Raw genomic sequence first — 25,999 nt, forward strand, 5'->3', positions numbered from 1 at the left:
TTGCATATGAATTATTTTTTTATGATTTTCAAGTTTATATTATCTTATTCGAGGATCTAGATGTACAAATAATAATTCATTCCACGTAATTTTTTCTCAACTATTTATCATGTCTCCCCCTTTACGTTAGAAAAACTAACTTGCTTCCTAAATTCTTGGAACCCATGTTTGTTCATTATGGTGTATAATCAAAATTTACATTGTACATCAATAATAGTAAGATGAAATAATTTGGTTCCTGACTCTGAACCACTTGTGAGGGAAGAATGTAATATACTTTCGTATATAATGTTTATCAAACTGATATAGATAACATTGTTCTTATAAGCAATAGTTTAACTATTAAGTGGAGGCACTCCATAAATTATTTTGCTAAACCAGTTGCGATGTAAACTAACTTATCAAGATGAACAGTCTTGAATAGAAAATATGGAAATTATACTCGAAATTAAATTATTGATCAAGTTTCCTTGCAAACACTAAGTTACGGGTTAATAATAATCGCACATGTAACCATATAATAGATGCATCTTATGTGGTATATATGGTAGGTGAATGACCCCATATTCATCTTTGATATTTGCAGCATTCATGAGATTCAATCCCAATTTTAGTTGGTCTATTAATTAATGAGAACAAGCAACATAAGAGAATCCGTAAAGAAAGTTCTAGTTCTTTAATATTTACCCATGTGAATTCTCTTTTATTTTTCACATCATAATGAAATTGATATGGCTAGACTAGTTGTGCCAACTGAATAAATTATCAATATTGATAAACTTCAGGTTTACACCATGATGTATGCAATTATCAATAAACTCCAAGTTTATTATGATATAGGTTTTTATATCAATAAACATCCACTTTATTGTGGTATTCTTTTATTTATGTAGTACAAACTTGGAGAATAAAGCGGGTAACTTTTCATATATATACAAAGTTGTAGTAATACATGACATTAAATCTTTCCTTTATTTATAATCTCAATATAACGAATCGCTTTCACGAATACTTTAGAAACTCAATAAGTTTCTTTGAGACTTACTACTACATAATACCTTATTGATAATCAATTTTGTTTCTCCAAAATAGTATAATTGCCTATTTCATATCTTTCAATTAATTTTGTACTACTACATATTCATCAACATCCTTACGGTGAATATCTCTTTCAAAGAGAAAGTTATACCATTATGGTCATGGTCAAAATTATTATAGGCAAGATATGTTGCTTCTACAATTTTTGCCCTGTAATAATCACATTGCCATAATCACAATAGGTACACGATCAATGACCATTCATGCCATAATAATGAAATTATTTTCTTATTTCATTTAAAACCTCCTTCTAGAGGTGAGTGCGGTATATTCACTACCTCTAGCACATTTATATTCTTCCAAAAATGAATATGTATTCATAAATCACATGTTGTCACATTCACATCGTGAATGGACCATAATCATCTATATGTGTTTTACAAAATCTCATGTCAAATTGATGACAAACATTATTTTCACAGAGTGAATGAATATTTTGAGAATCCTTATTATTCTCATTACCACAATGATGACGATTATCATTTCGTATGTTGCCATGTCCACATCCATTGATACCTTCATGGTAATAATTTTATCTTCTTTCAGACTTATTACATATTGCTACCACATTCTCTTAAGGGAACGAGAATGAAGCAAATTCAATGGGACGAGTTTTCACTTCTTGTGCTCATAATCATACATGAATTTGATCATGGCAAGACATAGAAATTTTATCACTTCGGGTAGTTATAATTTCTCACAAACTGTATTAGAGTTATAATCAAAATTTATTGTCTTTGCTTGTATTTAAAATCAAATTCTTAAACTTCTATAATTTAAAAGAGAAAAATAAGGTAAAATACTTACCTTCGATCCAAAATTTAATCATGAAGGAAGTTCATGGAACGATTGGCAATCATTATGCTCAATCCCAAGGTTTCTGCTCAATTGGTTAGAGTTTCGTGCTGATAACGTGTTATAAAATAATAAAAGAAGAAGAAGAGTATTGCAGATAAAAGGAGAGAGAGATGATTCTTATTGATTTGTGATGAATTACAATGAAATAGAATCCCTCTATTTTTAGGGAAAAAGAGACTTAGTCACTAAGTAACAAATCCTAAAATCTCTCTAAAATATAGACATTTATTATAAATAAAATACTGTTTATAACAGAAATAAGTTTATAACCCCGTCACGCAACTCAAATGTTTTTATATTGTAAAACTAATATGCAAAATCTATCACTCTGTTTTAATTAACAGAAATTTTGCATTTGATTTACCACTCCATCATTTAAATTTTAGTATTTCAAAGTGGTAAAAGGACCTTAATAACCTAACATTTTCATAGCATTGTTAACACTCGGCACAATTATACAGTACGATTTAAACTTTTGACCTCTTTCTTATATAAAAATAGAGATCCAAAACTTAAAAAAAATTGACGTGTCACATTTCCCAAAATATTATATAATATAAGTTTGAAATTTGCGTGCCAGTGATAAAAAGCATGAAAGTTTTGGGGGAAAAAAGATACTAAAAATAATGAAAGGACCCACCCAACGTATTAACTTCTGCGATTTTTCCATTTGGCAGTCCACACGCACAATAAACAGAAATGTAAACCCAAACCTCTTTCTTTGACTCCTCGTTTTTCAACTTGAATTTGCGTATAGTCTACTTATCATAATTTTTCTAAAATGATAAACCATAATTATAAACATAATAAGTATTCGGCCAGTTCAGAGTCGGATCCAGGATTTAAACCCTATGAATTTAAAATTTAAAATTTTTAGCATTGAACCCATTATAATTTAAAGTTATGACTTCATATCCATTATTTTTAAAGTTTTAATATATTTTTACATATAACTTTTTATTCGGCGTCAAAAATTATGAGTTCAATTGAACCCGTCGTCAGAACACTATATCCGCCCCTAGGCCCTATGCCAGATTTGTCCTTATTTATGTGACAATATTGATTGAGTACTATATTTAAAAAAGATAATTCTATTTTGAAATTTATGATATAAATTAAATTATAAATATTTGTATAGTTATAAATCTTCTTTTTTAAGAATAATATACAAAGATTAAAATTGAATTATTTTTAAATTTATAAAATATCATTCTTTTAAACTGACTAAAATACTTTTATAAATTGCAAATGTAATCTAAACTTAAACATAATAGTATCGCTTTGACCAAAGTCCATGTTTAGGCATATAAGTTTTAAAAAAGAGTATTTTTAAACGTCTCTTCAATAGCGTACATTTGCTCTGTACATAATTTTTATTTTTTCTTCTTTTCAAGCTTGATTCCTTGAGTAAATAGAGTTTGAAAAAATCATCAATTTTTTAAATCATTAATAACAATTGCTTCAATATACACGGATAAATGCTTGAATGGGGGGATTCTGACTTCTGAGGAAAAAGTAAAAAAAGATTCTTTTTGGATTGAAAAAAGAAATCAAAAGGGGCAATAAAAGGAATAATCTTTAGCTAATTGATCTGGGTACTTTTTCTTTTTGCTAATTGTTGCAGATTCTTGGGCTCTTTTGGTTCAAGGTGAGTTATTTATCTCTTTTTATTTGTTTAATCTGAATGTTATGTTTTTGATTGTTAAAATGGACATGTTGAGCTGGAAGTATCTAACTTTTTTTTTTGTTCATAGCTGATTGCTTATAAATACTTTGTTCTTATGAATAATATGTTTTTTCTTGTGTTTCCTGCAAATTTTAGATAACCCCTTTTGAATTCTTGAGTTTTAAGCTCCTTTTTTGGTATGGGTGGTAGGTGATTTTTGTCTCTTTCTTATATGATCTGTTGGGTTTTAGTTTACTTACATATTCAAAATTAATTCATCAAAAAATGAAAGGAATGAATGCTATATTGATGTCATCTAAGGAATGAATGCTATATTGATGTCATCTCCATGTTTTGATTCATTTTAATTGAGTTAGATGTTTGTGGTCTGATCACCAATGTGATGGAAAAACCAAAGGTGTTAGTTGGTTTATATGAGAAAATTGAAAGCATACGGGCATTTTCCCAAATTTGCGTACACATTGGCACGCCATGAATTTCGCTAAGTGGAGAGATGAATAAGATCCTTATTGTGTGTCATGACTGGCAGCTCAAATCCTGAGCTGGATATTTTAGTGTTGAAAAGTTATTTTGTTTTATATATTCATAGGCGCTATATTTCATGTGTTCCTGCAGGTAAAAGCATTGCTGACAATGAGCCAATAGCATTTCACCTAATGGGCTGGCTGAGCAAAATCTTCAAAGGTTCCAACCATAAAGTTTCGGAAGGCCAATATGACTGGAGATGTGAAGGACATAAAGAAGAGGATCACCAATCTACACCTGGGGTAAGTGTTGCACGAAACTAGTGTGCAATGAGCTCATCATCCAGATAGACTAGCATCCACCCGACATACCTTTGAATTGCTTACTTTATTTCTGATATCGTTCAGAGTATTTCGTAATTCACATTACCAAAACTTAGCAAGTGTAAGGGCTTATCATTATTAGCTTAATAGGTAATGTGGCTTCTATTCTACTGGTCCTGTTCATGGAAAAAGGCAGGGTTGTTTGCTTGATTCTAAAGTTATGAGTCCACTTACTTGAATACTAAAAGTCTGTTCTGACGTCCTGGGTGACATTTGTCTAAAGCGCTAACAGACAGTACAGTCTTAACTTGCCATAGGCAATGTGAAGAAGGCTTTGAAATAGTACGCTTCTATTGAAGTTGTTGAAGCTGAGTTAGATGCTGGGCTTTCTGTGGACAGTATGAATCCAATGTCATTTGGTTCTCGTTTTTGGCTCATGCAAATTAGTGACTGCTCTTCTTGGCTTCTATGATGAATGATGGCACGGATGTTTTTGATGAGATTGATTTTCTAATGCTTGCTGATGCATGGTCATTTGAAGCTTTATTTAATTCTGACCTTCGTAACTTGGACATCTTTGTCCATCCCTGCTTGAAGCCTTGCACTGTCTTGTTCTCTCATTAATAAATTCGTTTCTACTAGAAGTCCTTCATATTGATATCAATCTCAAAACCAAAAATCGCATTGTATTCTGAAATTTTCAGGATAAAGTGAATTGATGTACATGATTTACAATGTTATAATTTAGACCTGCTTAAACATGAATCCATGATAATCCACTATGTTGATATACTAATTTTCAATCAAAATTTTGTTTACTGGATTTTGTAACTATTAAGTCACTAGAAAATGTAGCGCCAACTTTATACACATCTTTGATACTTTATTTTGTGCTAAATTTGGTTGTTATCTTGGTAATGTATGTTACTTCCCATTGCCAATAAAGGATCTATATCCACTCTGAACTATAAAAGATCAGTTGAACATGTCATACCTATACTGTGTCTATATTTTTCTTTTTTTGATAAGCACATCCTGTTGATATTTTATACTGTGTTTGAACCGTTTGCGTGCTCTAGGACTCTTGGTCAGAGACTGAAGAAATAGACCGAGCTATTGCAATCTCTCTCTCAGAGGAGGACCACAAAGGGAAACCTGTGGTTGGTGAGTATTAGTTGCTTCTTAAAGAAATGAAAATTGAAAGTTTGCATTCCTTTTGAGGGTATCTCCTATGCTCTCATAATCAAAAGCATGATATTCCAGTTTCAGTCGAGTTCACTGCTGACATAATTTGGAACCCAAACTTTCCTTTGTGTGTTTCAAGGCTACTGAGTACATCCATACATGCATGGTTTAGCTCATCCATACTATAGTGCTTTTGTTCTATAGAAATTCTTATTCTATGAAGAGTCGAACTTCTTTAGCTCAGCTATTTAGGGTCGACTCAAGCATTCCATGGATGATTTTGCAGCTAGTTTATTTACTTGGCAAAAAAAATTGTTTTTCCTGATTTTGCTATTTGTTCATTTTATCATATGTTTGGCAGACAGTGAATCACAACTGAAAGAAGATGAACAACTTGCCAGAGCTCTGCAGGAGAGCTTGAATGTCGAATCTCCACCTCAGCATGTAAGCAGAAATGATCTCGGAAGCGGGAATGGATATGGTAATGGGCATGTAAGCAGAAATGATATCGGAAGCGGGAATGGATATGGAAATGGAAACTTCTATCATCCAATACCTTTCCCATATTCTGCAAGCTTTAGGTATTCGAAATCTTTGTCGATGTTTTTGCAACATTTAAACTCCAGAATACACCACTGCCGAACCTCATCTTACTATGTGCCTTGGGGCTCCATCTACTCCATTCTTGCATTAGTTTATTGGTCTATATTTTTTCGTTAAATTTCCTTCGAAGTCAGCTAATATGTACGAGTGGAAGAGCTAGGTGGAAAATCCAAAAGTAAAATGGACACATCTTGAAAGCGTGTGGTTTAGGTAGTTAAAAGTTGCGGTTGCTGCTGTTAATTACCATAAATATAAAACCCTAGATATTTTACGTGTTTCCTTCTTGATCAACATGATTTTAGGTAGAAATTTTGTATTATCAATCTGAGGAACAAAACGTTTTAATTTTGACCCTTTCCTTTGAAAAGGTTGAACCCTTTAGTTATGTCTTTTGCTCTATTTAGTTGTGGATGGCATGGTGAGAGGCAAGAGAAGGGAGGTATAATTCCATTGATCTTGTTGTCATTGTATTGGCATTTAGGTTATTCTAACCTATTCTCCAGTCTTTCCTCGGTTTACTCTCTTCTTCATGTGTGTACTTGTGCACTGTATGGCTGAATTCGATAGTGGTCTGTAAGAAATCTACAGTGAGCCAATGGATTTCAGTGAACCATTTTGAATTCATTGTATAAGCAAATACAGAAGTTAGTTATAAGACATTAAGAATTGACTCAACATTTTTTAGACCTAATACATACTATCTTTTTCTGTGGTAGGATATGTGCAGGTTGTAGCACTGAAATAGGTCATGGACGATTTTTGAGTTGCATGGGAGCCGTATGGCATCCAGAGTGTTTTAGATGCCATGCCTGTAACCAACCAATATCTGATTATGAGGTGCAGTACTGTGTACTTAAACTTTTCTAGTTCAGCCTTGTTATTTTGGTGTCTACTGTTTTTGTTTTTCCAACCTTCTTCACAATAATGGTGCCAAGTCAAAGCATGACATTTTGATTTTGGATATATAAAGGCAACCAAATAAGAATTGAATACTTTAAGGCATGAAAAAGGTGCGACCAAGCAAATATGTACTATAAATTACTACACACCTACTTACGAAGCAATCATCTACGAATATGACTTATTATAAAATACTATTTTGAAAAATGTCTGACCATCAGAAGGCAAAACGCTCATTGTGGAAATAAGAGGAGCGATAGGAATCAATATTTTGTACATCCAATGGCAAAATTTTCTAGTAATATACATGCGTTGTCCATAAGTTGTTCAATACTTTCTGTAACTGAATACTGATATTGTCGTTGGTAGTTATCATATAGTGGAGGGTAATGGACGTAAGCTGGCGAACATTTGTGAAGTGATAGAACAATTTGTATGACAAGTATATTCATGTATCTATTTAACTTTTTGATGTTATTAACTGTGCAGTTCTCAATGTCGGGGAACTATCCCTATCACAAAACTTGCTACAAGGAGCATTATCACCCCAAATGTGATGTCTGCAAACACTTTGTAAGTATGAAATGATTGATTCTCTTAGATCTTCTGCAAAAGTCCTCTTATATTTTCTTAATTTTTTTTCCGGGTCATGATAGACTACCAAACGCTAAAACAATTCTCCATCAAATGCCTTCATTTTCTTTTAGAAGTCATTGACACAAGAAATTCACAAACTCAATTTCTATTTAAGGAAGCGTTTTAAATTATGGATTATTATTAGCTGCTGTGGCAATAAACACTGATTTCTGCTCATTTTTACTGTTTCCTTAATGCTTAATTAATGTTGATGAGGTTGTACATAGATTATTCTAAGTAGTCCTTTAAAATAATTGTAGAAAAGAAAGATCTTGGTTTGGATCCTACGTTTCTAACCTACCAAATTTTCTGAAGTTCTGTCTTTTCTACCCCAGAAATTATGGGCTGTTCTATCTTTTCTACTGTAAGGGGTCGTCTGGTACAATGGTAGAATATCCCAGGATATCCAATTAGTTATTACACCTTCTATATGGGATAACTAATCCCACCATTTTAGTGTGAAAGTTATCCTGGGATTAGCTAATACACCAAACCAAACATGGGATAAAGTTAATCCCGAACTTTATTCTTATCCCATGTACCAAACGACCCCTAAATGTCATGGGTTTGTATAGTTAAATCTTGGGTCTTCCTAGTGTAATAAACAAACTAACAAAATGTGTGGTAGGTGTCTCAACATTTCAACTAGTACAGATCATTGAGGTTAATTTTGTGACCTGAGAATCATTTTACGAGACTTTCTGTTTTGAGCTCTTATTACGGTAACTTTGGTATTGGCTATCTCTTGTTGGTTAAGAAACCTCTAGCTGCTGATAATGCATCATTTCTTTGATATTCATTAAGTGTTTCTTTGCCTGCCCAGATTCCAACAAATGCAACTGGTCTTATTGAATACAGAGCACATCCATTTTGGTCGCAAAAGTATTGTCCTTTTCATGAGCATGATGGAACACCCCGTTGCTGTAGCTGTGAGCGAATGGAGGTAAGGCTGTTGAAACAGAACAAGATTTCTGGAGAAACCTCTTGTATTTTCAGCAAAATCCTTGTAATTAACTTTTATAAAGAGTGGCAATTTTGATGTGAATGCAGCCGCGGGATACAAGGTATATTGCCCTTGATGATGGTAGAAAGCTTTGTCTCGAGTGCTTGGACTCCGCCATAATGGATACGAGTCAGTGTCAGCCCCTTTATTACGATATACAAGAATTCTATGAAGGGCTAAATATGAAAGTGGAACAGAAAGTTCCTCTGCTTTTGGTTGAGAGGCAAGCACTGAATGAGGCTATGGATGGAGAGAGACATGTAAGTGTTTATTTGACCCTAGTTGCCGAGTTGCTTCTCTTTTCGTACTTGTATTTCTCCATATTCATATTGTTTCTGGAGTGAAAAATATGTCGTTTATGTTTGGTTTTCATCCCTTTTGCTAGGGGTATCATCACATGCCTGAGACACGAGGACTTTGCCTTTCCGAGGAACAAACTATCAGCACCGTAAGGACTTTAAGTGATTTCCATTTCTTCTCTCTTTATGATTTCAAAAGCTGAAAACCTAATTCTCTTTTTGTTCAAATGGTAAACGGTAGCTCTTACTTACCTCTAAAATTGGCAGATTCTGAGGCGGCCAAGAATAGGAGCTGGAAATCGGGTCATGGATATGAGAACAGAACCTTATAAATTGACACGCAGATGCGAAGTGACTGCAATTCTTATCTTATACGGTCTACCTAGGTACTGTTTTTTTTTTACTTTGCTATTCGAAGTTGTGCACTGGAATGCTACACTTTGTAATGCTTGGTTACAAAGTTGTGCACTGGAATGCTATTCGAAGTTGTGCACTGGAATGCTTGGTTAGTCAGAATCACCTATGTCCATTCAGTATATCTCAAAAGATAAAAAACAAATCTAATTTATGATCTCTGAGGAATTAATTGGACAATAGGAAACAGACATTTCCTTTGTAATTTAGGTTTTAGCAGGAACCTAAATGTACTTATACCCTTTGTGAAAACATTAGTTTGCTATCTCAGTTTTTTATATGACATAAATCTATGCAGGTTGTTGACTGGGTCAATTCTTGCGCATGAGATGATGCATGCATGGCTTCGACTAAGAGGTGCGCTCTCATTTCCACTTCTTCCTTCTTAATTTGGTTGTCCATCTTTTTCTTTTGGTCTGCCCCTAATATAATGTTTGCTTCTCTAGAATTAGTAAATGTCAGTATTACCTAACACACAATTCTATTATGGAACCACTTTTTCCTTTCCCCTCCCCCCTCACTTTTTTCAGTAGTGTATATATCTTGGATTCTTTGCTACAACTCACTAAAATCAATTTGTTTATTTGCCTTTTTGGTATCTTGGAGTTTCTGATGTGGTCGATATTGTCCTATATTATAGGGTATCGAACTCTTAGCCAAGATGTTGAAGAAGGTATTTGCCAGGTACTAGCACATATGTGGTTAGAAACCCAAATTGCATCCATATCAAGCAGAAATGGTGCTTCAACTTCATCAGGCATGTCATCGTCGAAGCAGGGGATTAGATCTCCTTTTGAGAGGAAACTCGGGGATTTTTTCAAACACCAGATTGAATCAGACACGTCGCCAATTTATGGAAATGGCTTCAGAGCTGGTAACCAAGCAGTGCTTAAATACGGACTAGAAAGGACGTTGGATCATATTCGGATGACAGGAACATTTCCTTTTTGAAACATTGAGCTTAAGGTTAGAAAGCAGACTATTCATTTGTCAAGAAAGAAGGTTGGTCCATTCATATTAGTGCCTTGGACCATGCCATATTATTATTATTATACCTTAGAAGTTCAGGAAAGATATAATTTTCAGTACCTTTGTAGAGTGATCTCAACACGACAAACATGGATAGACACAAAACAAAAATCCATTCTTTTAGAAAATTAATGAAGTCTTGTCAGTTTGATTTCCTTTGTTGCATTATGCGACAAGAGTGAGTTGCTCTAGTTGTGAGCACCCTCCAGTTCCAACCAAGAGGTTGTGAGTTCGAGTCACCCCAAGAGCAAGGTGGGAGTTCTTGGAGGGAGGGAGCCGAGGGTCTATCGGAAATAGCCTCTCTACCCCAGGGTTGGGGTAAGGTCTGCGTACAAACTACCCTCCCCATACCCCACTAGTGAGATTATACTGGGTTGTTGTTGTTGTTGTTGTTGTTTGTTGCATTATGCCTTTAATATAGTAACATTAAAGGACCACAGTGAAAAGGGGATCGTCCAATGCTAACACAGGTGTAGGAGTGGCAAACGGGCGGATTGGGTCGGATATGGGACGTGTCAAACACGGGTAATGAAAAAACAGATAAATTATCCGATCCAATCCATATTTAATACGGATAAAAAACGAGTTAACTGACAGATTATATGGTTCTTGAATATGATCACTTTTGGGAGAATTCTTTTTCTCTCAAACTTGAGAAACTCCCAATTTGAAGCTTTACAATTGTAAAAGTTAAGCCAATGGATAATATGGTTCTTATTTGACTCGTTTTTAAAAAGTTCATTATTCAACCCATTTTTTTGTGATTAATATGAGCTGTTAACTGTTTTCTTTTAATCATTTTGCCACCGGTACATGTGATGTACCGTGCTGCTAGGATGTAAATGAGCTCCTTTGACTTTCTTTTCTTAAAGGTAGTAAACAGGACTACAGAGAAGCCTAAGATTTACAACAAACAAAAGCCAGCAGCCACCTCTACCCACGACCGTTAGGTCCTGGGTTATAGGTCCAATTTTCAATGTTCTTAGCATCAAACTCATTGTATTTTTTAAAATTATAGGTTCTATCTATTAGTTTTTATAATTTTGATAGATTTTTACATATAAATTTATGTTTCGCATCGAAAGTACCGGATTTAATTGAACCCGACACTTCTATGCTGCATCCGCCCTTGTCTCCTCGTAACCTTAGCTGCCGGTGGAGGTGAAATAGTAATTGTCGGTATAAGCACCTCAACGAACTCATGTGGACACAGCTTAAGGGTTATCTCTCAAATACACATGTTAATGTTGTTGACTCGTTTTTGTTTTCTTTGTTGATTCCTCTCGTTAGCCAGAGGAAATAGAATGGTTTGTGAATAGGGTACACAGTTCAAGTAAAGCTCCTCCAACTTCTTGATTTACCATTGCATGTGGTTTGTTCTCATTATTATTGCTACGTAAACGATTTCAGGTTTAACATAAAGCATTTTAGACATGATGAATCTGGTTAATACAACTGCATCATTTCAATCGCGTTCTATTTTGAATATATTACTAGAATTAACATACACTTTTGCAAGATTTTCTTTCTAATTTTAACTTAAAAGCACTATTATCAATGTGATCATTTGCAAAATATTCATATTTGACTCTACATGTTTCTTAAATCTTGTGACTGTGTGAGTATAACATTGACTCTAATGATTTTAGCTCCTCAAAACAAGTGGACGCTTACACAATCAACTCCTAATACATTTCAATTTTTTATTTCTAGATTTAACGACGACAAAACTTATTTTGTGCTAGAAGTTAGAATCGCTTACCCAAATTCACGTAAATTAGATTGTAATAACTCTAAAATTTAGATGCTAAGATTCAACAATTATAATTTTGTCTATGTAAATGTTTTGAAACAGTTGCCAGGTGACTAATTTATTTATAATCAAATCATGGTTTCTATATATATATATATATATATATATATATATATATATATATATATATATATATATAAAAGAGAGACATGAAGGAGGTGATGTTGCATCTCAATAGTATAGGAATCCTCTTTATCTTTTTCCTCATTTTTTTTCCAGTTTTTCCTTTCATTTTGTCCATTTCAATTGTTTAAAATTTAAAATCCATATCATAATGTCACACCTCTTCATTGGGGGTTATGATTCTTCAAGTCTATAACCTCCACTGTTTTAATGTCTTAAAAATAATTGTCTTAATTTTGCCCGAATTCTTTCCATGTGTATTTTAACTCCACACACACTGATATCCTTCATTCTCAATAAATAATGTTACTCAGATTGGCTTTCACTTTTTAACTGTTTTACTCTTTCACTGCATATTGGCATATATGATTTATTGGGCAAATGATGTATTTTTCTGTACTATGCATTAGGGGTGTACATATGTCGGGTTGGTTCGGGTTTTTTAATTACCAAATCAAACCAATTGTGTCGGGTTATTAAATCTAAAGACCAAACCAAACCAATAAAAGTCAGATTTTTTAATCTCTGCTTTTCTCGGATTTTCGGGTTGTTCCGAGTTTTTTTCCATATAGTTTTTGTAGTACAAAACATAGAATTTGTGTTCCAAATATTTCTTTAATCCTAGTAAGACATAACTATATGAGGTGTTTCCAAGAAACTAACATAAAATATGAGATGAGTCATGGCATTGTACTAAAAATTCAACAATAAAGATAATAAAATCGCATAAAATAAATATTATTAATAAGCCATAATAAAAATAAACATAATCTTAAATTATAAGTTGCTAAAATAAGTATGACTAATAAGTATTATTATTTACATGACTAAGCACTAAAAAAAAAATAAGTTTTGCATTTTATCTAAACCATGAAAAAACTAAATAAATAGATATCTCATTCCTAGCAATTGAATTGAATGTCTTTTGTTAACATTAATATTGATTTGATTTTTGTTTGGGATTTGTTTGAGTTACTAACATTTATGGACTACACTAGATATGAGATTTATTGGAATTCAAAAATTATAAGTCCAAGCTTGAAATAATATGTTAAAAGATAAAATTATGAAAAAAATTAAGAAATATTGATAAACTACACTAGAATAAATATTTTTAAAACTTCCATAAATGTAATGTCGGGTTGGTTTGGTTTCGGTTTGATTTTTTTAGTTAAAACTAAACCAAACCAATTATGGTCAGATTTTTTTTCCAACACCAAACCAAACCATAGTAAGTAATTAATACACCCCTACTATGCATATTGGCAAATCAAACTGCATATTGGTGTAACGACCCGACCGGTCGTTTTGAGAGTAATAGCCCCGATCCCCTATTAACTGCTTTCCTCAAATTTTTTTCTGCTATTGTGACTTGCCAGGATGATTGATTTTGAGTTTCAGAGTGTTTTGGGACACTTAGTCCCTAAATGAGAGCTTAAGCCCTAGGATTTGGATTGTAGTCGAAACTATGTGAAGACGACTCCGGAATGGAATTCTGTCGGTTTCGTTAGCTCCGTTAGGTGATTTTGGGTTTAGGAGCATGTCCAGACCATGTTTTGGAGGTTCGTAGCTCATTTAGGCTTGAAATGACGAAAGTCGAATTTTTGGAGTTTTGGGCCGGTAGTGGAAATTTTGATATCGGGGTCGTTTTCCGATTCCGGAAGTTGGAGTAGGTCCGTAATGTTGATTATAACTTGTGCGCAAAATTTGAGGTCAATCAGACGTGATTTGATAGGTTTCGACATCGGTTGTAGAATTTTAAAGTTTCAAGTTCTTTAAGTTTGAATTGGAAGGTGATTCGTGATTTTAGCATGTTTGATGGGATTTGAGAGCTCGACTAAGTTCGTATGGTGTTTTAGGATTGGTTGGTATGTTTGGTCGAGGTCCCAGGGGCCTCGGGTGTGTTTCGGATGCTTAACTGGTGAAAACTTGGACTTAGAGGAATTTCTGAACTTTGCTGGTTCTGGTATTTTCGCACCTGCGGAAAAAAGACCGCAGGTGCGCGAGCCGCACATGTGGAGATGGAAGCGCAGATGCGATAAATCGAGAGTTGGCCTGGGGTCGCAGGTGCGAGGATGTTTCCGCATCTGCGATGCCCGCAAATGCGCAAGGATGCTCGCACATGCGCAAGATGCGCAGAAGCGGAAAGGACTCCGCAGGCGCGAGTGCGCAAATGCAGAGTGGGTAAGTGAGTTGCGCAGATGCGCACGTTTTTTCGCATAAGTGCACCCGCAGGTGCGAGCCCAGGTTCCGCAGGTGCAGAAATACCTGGGCAGTGATTAAAACCGAATGGCTTCGTGATTTTTATCATTTTTGGCTTTGCAAACTCGGGTTTGGCGATTTGTGAGAGCATTTTCGAGGCATTTCTTGAGCTAAGTTCCTTGTGCTTATTTTTGGTCAATAATCTTGCCTTGCCATGTATTTTCCCACCTAGTTAATGTGTATTTGAGGTGGAAATTGGAAGTTGGAGACTAGGAATTTGGGAGTTTGAATTGTGGATTTGGAGGACCATTTGGTGTCGGATTTTAGGAAATTTGACATGGTTAGACTCGTGAGTGAATGAGCTTTCAGTTTCGTAAATTTTTTCGGGTTTCGAGACGTGGGCCCCGAGGGTCGGGTTTGAGCCAATTTCGGGTTTTGGCCTAATTTTTTGTAGTTTTTCTTATGGGATTCATTCCATTAGCGCGTATTGATGGTATTGTACTGTTTTGAATAGATTCGGGCCATTTGGAGTCGGATACTCGTGGCAAGAACGTGATATCAGGTTGATTTGAGCGGTTCGAGGTAAGTGGCTTGCCTAACCTTGTGTTAGGGACTTTTCCCTTAGGATATCTTGATATTATTTGGTGTGTGGGAGCCGTGTACGTGAGGTGATAAGTACGTAAACGGGCTATTATTGCAAAAATCATGTTCAACCTTTTTAAATCATAAATTGCTTCTCTTATTAATTATACTAATATGTTTAATTGTGTAGTTTAGACTAGAAAAGCATGCTTACGTGTTTTAACTGCCTAATTGACATTCTGTGCGTCATGTTCAGTTAAGTCCTTATTTTCCTTATCTGTGTCCAGTATAAACTATATAACTCGATGTCATACCTGTCATTTCATCTTGCGTTGCATATTTAAATTGGGACTACGGACGTATTCCGGGAGATCCCCTTGTACTGCATATTTACTTTGGGACTATAGACGTATTCCGGGAGATCCCCCAGCACTGCATATTTACTTTGGGACTACGGACGTATTCCGGGAGAACCCCTTATACTGCATATTTACTTTGGGACGTTGCATATTTACTTTGGGACTACGGACGTATTCCGCGAGATCCCCATGTACTGTATATTTACTTTGGGACTACGGACTTATTCCGGGAGATCCCCCAGCACTGCATATTTACTTTGGGACTACGGACGTATTCCGGTAGATACCCCTGTACTGCATATTCATTTAAAACTACGAGACGGTATCCCGAGAGATTTTCTACTATGTTTACCTTGTTTTGAGCCGAGGGCTCCCTTAACTGTTAAATTTTCGAAAATTTCTTTAACTGTATTACCGTAAATTCTACTTATATCTTTTATTATTTAATTTATTATATTTACTCCGGTAGGGCCTTGACCTGACCTCGTCGCTACTCGACCGAGGTTAGGCTTGGCACTTACTGGGTACCATTGTGGTGTACTCATGCCCTTCCCTGCACATGTTTTCGTGTGTAGATCCAGGTGCGAGCTATCAGCCTCGGGGTTAGTACGTACTGCTGATTCTAGGAGACTTCAAGGTACCTTTGCTTGCGTCCGTAGATCTTCGGAGTCCCCTTCTACTCCCTCGTCTAGAGATTTTCTTTATTATCTTTAGACTTTTGTATAGAGCTACATAGATTATAGTAGCTTGTGACTTAGTGATATTCCGGGTCTTGAAAAATTATTTTGTATATGTCGAGTGGTACTACTCTTGGCTATTTATAATATGATGTTTATCCTTAAAATATTGTGTTTCCTTTATATTTTTCGCAATAGTAGGCTTACCTAGTCGTAAAGAGTAGGTGCCATCACGACACCTTACGGAGGGTTAATTTGGGCTCGTGACAATTGGCATATATGATTTTCGATTTTCTTTGTACACCCCTGCTATGCATCTCATACCAGTGTTTCCGCTTTAAACTTCACAGGTAAGTAATTATTACTTCACATTTTCTACGGTTCATTTCTTCTCCTTTCTCTTTCACTTTAACAAAAAATGTGGGATTTATGTGATTTTGCTTTAGAGTAGGTGTAAGCCTCATAAATGTTAATTGTTAGAATACAATATTTGTAAGTATTTTGGGTGTGATCATCCTTAAGCACATTAAAGATAAAAAGAAATTAAAAAGACAAAAATGACTTTTTCCATTTTTGAAAAATAATATTAGGATAACAAGTAAAGCAAGTGATAACAACGTTCGTAAAGTTCTCCTATATTAACCTAAAGCTTAGACCATATCAAACTCCAACAAAATAAACCTTCAAAAGATATATACATCAAATACTACCATTTTTTTACCTTAAAAAAAATTAAAGCACAACAACTATAGAAGAACTAATATCATAAATGTGTAAATATTACACTGCAAGATCTTCACATAAGGGATGGAAGTCTTGGAATTTGGCTAAGAATGAAACTGAAAATGGAAGAAATAGATTTTCCATGTAGTAAAAGCGTGAATTCTATTTTTTTAGATTTAATTTTCTTCTAATAAATATAATATCATAAATCGTAATAACACAAAATGTAACAAAAATACATAAACACTATACATTCTGTTAAATTTTCAATTTCAGTGTCTTATAAAGTAACATGATGCTTGTACATAGTTCGTTTGTTTTTAATTGTGATAGACTGATAGTATATCATTTGTTGGTAAGATACATGATATTATCCAATTAAGGCAAATTGGACAACAAGAAGTATAACCAAAGTTAATAATTAATATTCGTTGTTAACGAAAATATATATTATCTTTATTAATTATCTTATCTCATTTTCATACTTCAAGATTTCAGACGACGTCCCAAATTTTCATATTGATCGATGAGATTCTAAGAAAGACTATGTTGTATACCGTGATGTTAAATATTCTGTACATTTGAATTTCATTAAAAAAAAAAGGAGAGAAAAAGTGAGAGTTAATGATTTTTAAAGAGAAAGTAATTTACTTTGAGAATATAATTATATTAAAAAATAATTGATCATGTTACCGTTGGAGAACATTCATTTTCCTTTTTTAGCAAGATAACTTAGAATTATATTAATCATACTTACTTTGCTATAGCATACATTAGATATTATTTGTAAAACATGAGAAGAAAATATCAAAATACAAGTATTATATTATTTACTCAATCTTGATGATGACTTTTGAATTCTTTGTGAATAATTTTAAGCCACTTATTTGATATGTAAAAGATTGATCATTTTAATTATAAATTATAACATAATTCCTCCGGTACACTTTAAGTAATTTTTTGGCTGTTTTCACACATATTAAAAAATTCACCTTTTAACATTAATTAACAATATAATTGACCATATTAACCTTAATTTGTTCATTGAAAATACAACAAATACTCCTAGACACTATACTCCAAGGGCAACTTTGGAAAAAAGAAGTTAATTATTTCTTGATATTTGAAAAAATCAAATATTATGAGCCACAAAAAAATGTCAAAAAATTACTTAAAATGGACAGGAGGGAGTAACTATTTAGACAAATAAATTACTCCCCCGATCCACAATAAGTGACCAGTTTGCTTTAGTTACGCCCATTAAGAAAATACTAAATTCTATACAAAAATACCTAGTATAACTAAACTATCCTTAATTAAATATTAATGTGAGGAGTAAGAAAACTTTTTAGGGATATGCATATAAGGGTAAAAGAGTAAAAATAAATTGAATTTTTTCTTGATTACATAAATGGTCACTTATTTTGGATATTGAATAATAAAAAAAAAGGTAAAATTAAAAAGCTTTGTCCTTAGTTTACAAGTCAAAGTAGATTAGGAAATGTCCGAAGTTGTGACACAAAATTGTTTCTTAACAAAACTATATTAAGCATTTCAGGGTCGACAGTCGACGACGGCGAAGGCGACGGCGACTATGGCACAGAGAGAGAAAATAGTAAACACAATTCTCTCTACTTCAAATAAAAAATTCACCTTTGGGCTACTCCCTCAGCAACGACGTAACGCCACCCATTTTCCGGCGACTAACCAACCACCCAAACTCGCCGATCAAATAAGCCGTCTTTTGATTCTCCAGCGTTACACCGCCCTAGACAACCTCAAATTTGATTTCTCCGACAACCTCGTCGACGCCGTTCTCGTAAAACTCAAACTCCATCCTAACGCTTCGTTGCATTTCTTCAAGTTAGCTTCACGGCGTCAGTTTTATAAACCCCATGTAAAATCTTACTGCAAAATAGTTCACATATTATCCAGAGCGAGAATGTTCGATGAGACTAGGTTTTATTTAGCCGAGCTTCTAGAACTTTCTAGAAACATAAAACCCGTGTCGTTTATTTGGGATGAATTAGTAGCAGTTTATAGAGAGTTCAAGTTTTCTCCTACGGTATTCGATATGGTGTTGAAAATTTCCGCGAAAAAGGGATTAGTGAAAAATGCCTTGTACGTGTTTGATAATATGCACAAGTGTGGTCGTGTTCCTAGTTTGAGCTCTTGTAATAGTTTATTGAGTAATTTGGTGAAAAATGGTGAATGTTTTACTGCTTTTTCTGTATATGATCAGATGAATAGGATTGGGATCTCTCCTGATATATATATGTGTACGATAATGGTAAATGCATATTGCAAGGATGGGAAGGTTGATAAAGCTGAGATTTTTATTGATGAAATTGAGAAGATGGGTTTGGAGCTGAGTGTTGTTACTTATCATAGTTTGATCAATGGGTATGTGGAGAAGAAGGATCTCGAGGGTGTCGAAAGAGTGTTGAAGCAAATGGAGGAAAGAGGAATTTCGAGAAATGTAGTTACATTCACGTTGTTGATTAAGGGTTATTGCAGGCTGTGTAAGATGGAGGAAGCTGAGAAAGTGTTCAGAGAAATGAAGGAAGTGGATGAGCAGGCGTATGGTGTGTTAATTGACGGGTTTTGTCAAATAGGGAAAATGGATGATGCCCTTAGGATTCGGGATGAGATGTTAAGATTAGGGTTTAACATGAACTTGTTCATTTGTAATTCCTTGATAAATGGGTATTGCAAAGTTGGAAAAATTAGCAACGCGGAACAGGTTGTTAGGAGCATGAACGGCTGGAATCTAAAACCTGATTCGTATAGCTATCACACCCTTTTAGATGGCTATTGTAGGGAAAGATTGATGCAAAATGCATTCAACCTTTGTGATGAGATGATTCGTGATGGTATCGATCCAACAGTTGTCACTTACAACACTCTCCTGAAAGGACTATGTCAGGAAGGTGCCATTTCTGATGCTTTGCATCTTTGGAATTTGATGCTTAAAAGAGGTGTTGTTCCTAATGCAGTTGGATACAGTACTCTTTTAGATGCATTTCTTAAAATGGGAGAATTTGAAAAGGCTTTAGTCCTGTGGAAACATATACTAGCAAGAGGGCACACCAAAAGCAGGATTCTTTTAAATACGATGCTTAAAGGATTCTGTAAGATGGGGAAAATGGCTGAAGCTGAGCTGCTTTTTAACAAAATGGAGGAGCTTGGCTGTTCACCAGATGCAATAACTTACAGGACACTAAGTGACGGGTTTTGTAAAACAGGGGAGATTGAAAAAGCTTTGGAAACAAAGGATGCCATGGAACTGCAAAACATTCCTGCCTCTGTAGAAAGTTATAACTCCCTTATTAGTGGACTTATGAAGGCTGGGAAGTTTGGCAGAGTCGAAGATCTCCTTAATGAAATGCATGACAGGGAATTAACTCCCAACACTGTTACATTTGGAGCCCTTATTGCTGGTTGGTTTAAAGAAGGATTACCTGAGAAAGCTTTCAAAGCATATTTTGAGATGAGAGAGAAGGGATTCAATCCAAATGTCATCATAGTTAGCTCTATTATTAGTGGATTATACAAACTTGGTAGGACTGATGATGCTAATAAGCTACTGCAGAAAATACTGGATGTAAATTTGTACCCTGACCTTAGACGTTTTTACAGTTTTTCAAACTCTAGGACAGAGCTGCTAGATGTGCAGAAAGTTGCGGATTCCCTTGATGGAAGTGCTGCAAAATCTATTGTTCCCAATAATGTGCTGTATAATATAGCTGTGGCAGCGTTATGCAAATCAGGGAAGATCGATGATGCAAGAGATGTTGTAAATTACCTCTCACTAAAAGGCTTTACTCCTGATGAGTTTACCTACTGCACCCTTATCCATGGCATTTCTTTGGCTGGTAAAGTGAATGAAGCTTTTGATTTGCGCGATGAGATGCTAATAAAGGATCTTGTTCCAAATATTGCAGTATACAATGCTCTTATAGATGGCCTTTGTAAAGCAGGCAACCATGAACGAGCATTGAGACTTTTCAATAAGCTTCATTTGAAAGGGTTAGCTCCTAATGTTATAACTTATAACACTCTGATAGATGGATACTATAAGATTGGTAAAACTAGTGAAGCCGTGCAACTGCTGAAGAGAATAACAGAAGAAGAAATCCTTCAGTCATAAATTATTCCTTCCATTCTGATAAGTGGTCTGCATAAGCAAGGTGATGTTCAAGAACCAATGGAACCTTTAAGTTGGACGGTAGGAGGCTGGTTCAGGCCAGATTTTTGTGAGACACAGCACAGAGAAGGTAAAAGCATTTTGGGTCATATCGTAGGTGTCCATTATGATGCTAATTATTTGGTTTAAGTAACTTTTTACCATCATCATTGTGCATAATTTGTTAAGCCATAACAGTGTTGAACCATAATTATTGCATGGATATTCCTGCATTTGGCTTGTGGCAATTATTCATCAATTTCCAAATGCTGAAATGACATGACCTTTGTGTGTTAACTGCATCATGGTCTCTATTTGAAGACTAAGTTGACATATGTTTCTACAATTGACCTATCCCTCTTTGACTTTGGAATCATGTCTTTAAATGATTTGCCCTAGGTTTCCCTTAATAATCTCTTTTCCCACAGATCATGAGCCCAGAAAATTTTACTTTAGCTGATTACAATACCAGAAATTTGTAGCTGATTAAACGCTTCCTGGTGGCTCTATGTTATCAGGCCACAATACCTAGTCTGGTGTGTCATGATTTGCTAATTTTAGGACAGAAGTGCACAGTAAGAGTCTGTGGAGTAAGGGGGTGTAATTTGGAGAGGAAGGAGGGGAAGGGGGAAATTCTCGGGCTTGCTGTCCCTGGAATGAGCCCCTACATGACCTGGTTGCTTGAATTTGATGTATAGACCCAACAAAGAAATATTATAGACTTCTCAAACTCATTCTATTTGTCTTAAGGCTGAACGATATCTTCAGTTTTTACAGCTAAGACAAAAGCCAGAGACCATTATTTCTTACAATCAGGTAAGACAAGATCTATTAAATCATCTGGAAAACGAGTAAACTTCCGTTCCATTTATTCTACAAGACCTGTCTCATTGGATACTTTTATGATTTTTAAGGCAGTTACATTTAGCAAGATCAAGTCTCAAGTTCTTTATTTAATGCATGAAATTTGACCTCATCTTAGGATTATGATGTTTGAGGATTTATCACTATCTAGTCTGTTCTTGGCCCAACTTTCTGCAACTCACCCAGTGGATATTTATGGTTCTTGCTCAACCTTCTCTCTTTTCTGAATGTCATTTTTTCTCCGCTTGCTTCTTGTCATATAACTACCACAGACTCACCTCTAAGTAAGAGGATGACAAGAAAATAATTTATCAATGTTTCATTCGAAATGTCTGTTTTAGGGGGATGGGATGGGGAGAAGCTGAATCTTCCCTTGGTGTCCAGTTCGGAATTTAAAAGTGTTGAATGCTGGGATCGTCAATGAGGGAAAACATCATTTAGCTTTCTTATGTTTTCTCTCATTGCTGTTTTAATCTACATTATTATCGTTTTTGTTTTTTATGCTGGAGTGTATTCTTGTTTTAGAATCCAGGAGATGGAATTCAAGATACGTGTTAAAATTTTTACTGCCTTCTACGTTCAACTGTTCGTCGGTGCAAGTCGAGGGACATGTCTATAAGCTTATGGACTCTATTGCACAGAGCCTTATCAAAAGCTATCAAGTCAATGAGAGGTGAATACGGCGGTTCTCCTCTGCTATTAAAAGCATTGGCTGATTAATTGGATGAACAGGTCGGCACAAGGGCGAGCTCTGAGTATCTGATCATGAAACTTGAACCTTGTAAATATGTTATCAACTCAATGTGGACAAGATCATTTTTTGATACGCGGAGCTTCAAGAGCACAGGTAAGGGAAATCCCCAATAAGTATGTGCAGGTCCTTTGATTTGCTTTTCATTCTAGTACTGCTCATGAGGTTTCAAGCATTTGCAAGCTAATATCTTCTTTAGGACTCCCTCCACTGAATCCTAAATGAGAAGTCGCTGCTCCACATAAATCTAACTAAACACTTCCATACTACATAAGATTGTATTCTACGAATTATTTTGAAAGGACAAAAATCTCAATAACATTAAAGAAAATTGAAAATGAAAAATTTCCCTCCTGGCATGGAGTAACAACTGTTCCAAAAAATATCTACAGCAAAATGAAAGCTCTTACCAAATGCATTTTCAAAGCTCTTACCAAATGCATTTTCAAATATAAAGAAGAAACCAAGAACAACTACGTGAAGAAACATCAACACATTCCTTTTAATCATCAATTAAGAATTTAACTGGGACACGTGAATATAAATTAATTGGCAAGCACATGGTATTAATAACATTTATTCTTGAAAATCACTGTTCACGATGCAAATTTCTGTGCTATAAGTTTTATATCGTAATTCTTGCTAGAACATGTTGACTATGCAATCAATGTTGCTAATTGGTTTTCCATTTCATTTACTTCTTTCTCAATTAATACTGATTGTGAGAAGTTCTAATTTATGTGTGAAGCTTCAAGGCCTTGTAACCAGGATAAATACAGAATGAACAGATAACAAGGCGAAGGTGAAGTGCTGGAGGAGCAGTTTTCTAAGGTATCACTCCTTCGAAGATGTATAAATAGCTATATTTGATTAAATGGAAGTGCCCAGTAATTTTCACCATGCACCTTAATAGTTGTTGGCGCACAGTGTGTGTGTGTCTGTAACATTCATTAGTTCAACCATGTCATGATTCAGTTCATTGAACTGCATATATGTTAATCAATTTGACAAATATAAGTGATTGGTACTGCTTTCCAGTGAGAGGATGGTTGATATACTTATCGTACTGTTCTTGAACATGCATTCTGTACGATTATCTCCACATTTAAAGGTTGTTTTCCATTACTATTTGGTGGAGAATCTATAGATACTTTTAGTATTGTGTTCCAGCTTTAGGTTCCTGAACTCTTCTATGGTGCTTATATGTAAACAGAAAATTGGTATAGCCCTAAGGTGAAGAGAGGGCTGTGTTAACTTGTGGCTACTTTTTATTGGTTTTGACCAGATTGTGACAAGCCAACACCTGCATATTTGGCAAAAAGTGGAGATTATAAACTATTAAGGTGGTCAGGCTTATGCCCCCATATGTGAGAATCTTCGCTGTGCAAGTAAATGGCATTTTGCAATCAATCAGCTTCCAGCTACTTTGAGTTTCAATCTTCAGCCAACCTTCTATTCTCACAATATGGAATAAGTTAAATAAGCATATGACATTCCATACAAATCAATTCACACCTGATGCAGGGGAAGGTGAAGGAGCAAAAGAGATCAATTTGTTTGTCATTTCCCTTTGGTGTATTTTAAATAATGTATGTCTTAAGAGTTTTTATTTGGTATTTTTCTAAGTTCCCTTTATATTTTTGAATAAGTGTTTGGTTGGCACTTTATTAGTTGAGTTAGGACATTGGTAAAGCTGCCGTAAGGTGTAAAATGGCGAGTGTAAAAGCTAAATTAGAAGTTTAAAAGTTAAAAACTATAAAATTTCTTTCTGTGTTCTGGAAACCTATTGGGGCAGCGGTCCTAAAGACAATCTTGAAAATGGTATACAAAACTAAAAATTAGAACATTTGCAAAGCTAAAATTTGTGATAAGAAAAACTCTCAATGGCCAATTTGGTGATATCATCATATCACTATGGTCTAAGTCTTTAATAATTAAACTGCTAGTTAACTGGGTATTATACTAGTTTGTAAATTGATCTGTGATATGCTGAAGCTGTCTTTATCATTTTTGGACTGTTATTGATTTTTATTGTCACTGTGAACGTGAATTGGTTGAAACAAATAGAAATGACTTTACAAATTTGAGCTTTCAAATTTAACTTCCAATTTAAGGGGAAAAAAACAATGTGGAGGCAAGTAAGAACCACTAACAACTTTCCCTAGAATTAGATATTAATTTATTTTGTAGAAGGAAAATGAAAAGATGGAGACCAGACAATGTCAAACGATGATCCAATATATTCTCATACGTTTGACAATCCTCTCATATACGATATGCATCCGATCACTTATTAGTCTCTCTTCTTCTTTATAACTTTATAATTTATCTAAAGGTACTAAAAGTAATTCATTAATCGGCTGAAACCGTGGGAATCATCACTTTGACTTCTTTGTAGATCCTTTTATTAGTAAAATAAAATAACATAACTAGAAAAAGTATAGCCATTTATTTTGGAACTGACAGCTTTGTAAATACCCACATGTTGATCATGAGAATTAACCGAGTCAACAGGATCCAATTTTTTAAGATGAATATTACTCCCTCCTTTCAATTTGTATGACGTAATTTGACGGTACATAATTTTTTTTTAAAACTTGTGAGTTTAAAATTATTTTCCTAATGCACTAATACTTAAATTTAGGTTGCAGATCCTTTTCAGGAATGTCAAATCTTGTTTGGGTTAGAAGTGAAAGATATGCCTCAACAAGCATGTTATGACTTAAAGCATGAGGCATCAAATTAAGAGACGGGGTAGCTTTCATCGGTTGATGAAGGAATGATACATATCAGAAACATATAGTTAGAAAATCACTAATTAATATTAATTTGATTTAATTTTGCTAAAGCTACATCCTAAGACAAGTCAGAAACTCTTGATCACAACTACGTACTTGCGTGAATTTTATATAAGCCAATTCAAAAAATAAATAAATAACCTAAAATATCTTAATTGAAATTTAAATATATGACCTAAAGCATTTTTTGAACAACACTAGAATTTTTCCTTATGTCAAATATCAGTTTGACTGCTTACTTTAGGTTGCATGTTCTAAACTGAATAGGTCCTGGTTGGGGTCTTCATTGAAAGGCACTAACATGGAAATAGTAGAGATAAGTAACAATTGATGTTTGTGTGCACTAATTCAAATTTTAATTTTGCCAAAATCAGTAATTGATAAGTACTTATTAATTTTTGTACATTATCTGATGTCTCAA

At 34.6% G+C, this 25,999-nt stretch overlaps 2 protein-coding genes across 3 annotated transcripts; both read left to right on the plus strand.

Moving 5' to 3' along the window:
* The first annotated feature begins 3,286 nt into the window (after positions 1-3,286).
* Positions 3,287-10,655, plus strand: LOC104091586 (protein DA1). The gene is made up of 12 exons (XM_009596956.4): positions 3,287-3,604; positions 4,259-4,410; positions 5,511-5,595; positions 5,978-6,197; positions 6,936-7,056; positions 7,609-7,692; positions 8,579-8,698; positions 8,806-9,018; positions 9,144-9,206; positions 9,325-9,443; positions 9,770-9,828; positions 10,112-10,655. Exons 2-12 carry the CDS (start codon positions 4,300-4,302, stop codon positions 10,420-10,422), a joined length of 1,506 nt encoding a protein of 501 aa, XP_009595251.1. The 5' UTR covers positions 3,287-3,604; positions 4,259-4,299; the 3' UTR covers positions 10,423-10,655.
* A 7,740-nt stretch (positions 10,656-18,395) lies between these two features.
* LOC104091585 (putative pentatricopeptide repeat-containing protein At1g19290) lies at positions 18,396-24,415 on the plus strand. 2 transcript variants are annotated; one of them, XM_009596954.4, is made up of 4 exons: positions 18,396-21,256; positions 22,555-22,876; positions 23,529-23,611; positions 24,066-24,415. In XM_009596954.4, the coding sequence occupies exon 1, from the start codon at positions 18,574-18,576 to the stop codon at positions 21,127-21,129; it is 2,556 nt and encodes an 851-aa protein (XP_009595249.2). In that variant the 5' UTR covers positions 18,396-18,573; the 3' UTR covers positions 21,130-21,256; positions 22,555-22,876; positions 23,529-23,611; positions 24,066-24,415. The 2 variants fall into 2 exon arrangements, with proteins under 2 accessions (XP_009595249.2, XP_018624774.1); XM_018769258.3 differs by having other exon boundaries at positions 22,562-22,876.
* Positions 24,416-25,999: the final 1,584 nt, after the last annotated feature.

This window comes from Nicotiana tomentosiformis, chromosome 4 (assembly GCF_000390325.3).
Source record: "Nicotiana tomentosiformis chromosome 4, ASM39032v3, whole genome shotgun sequence".
Lineage (NCBI taxonomy): Eukaryota > Viridiplantae > Streptophyta > Magnoliopsida > Solanales > Solanaceae > Nicotiana > Nicotiana tomentosiformis.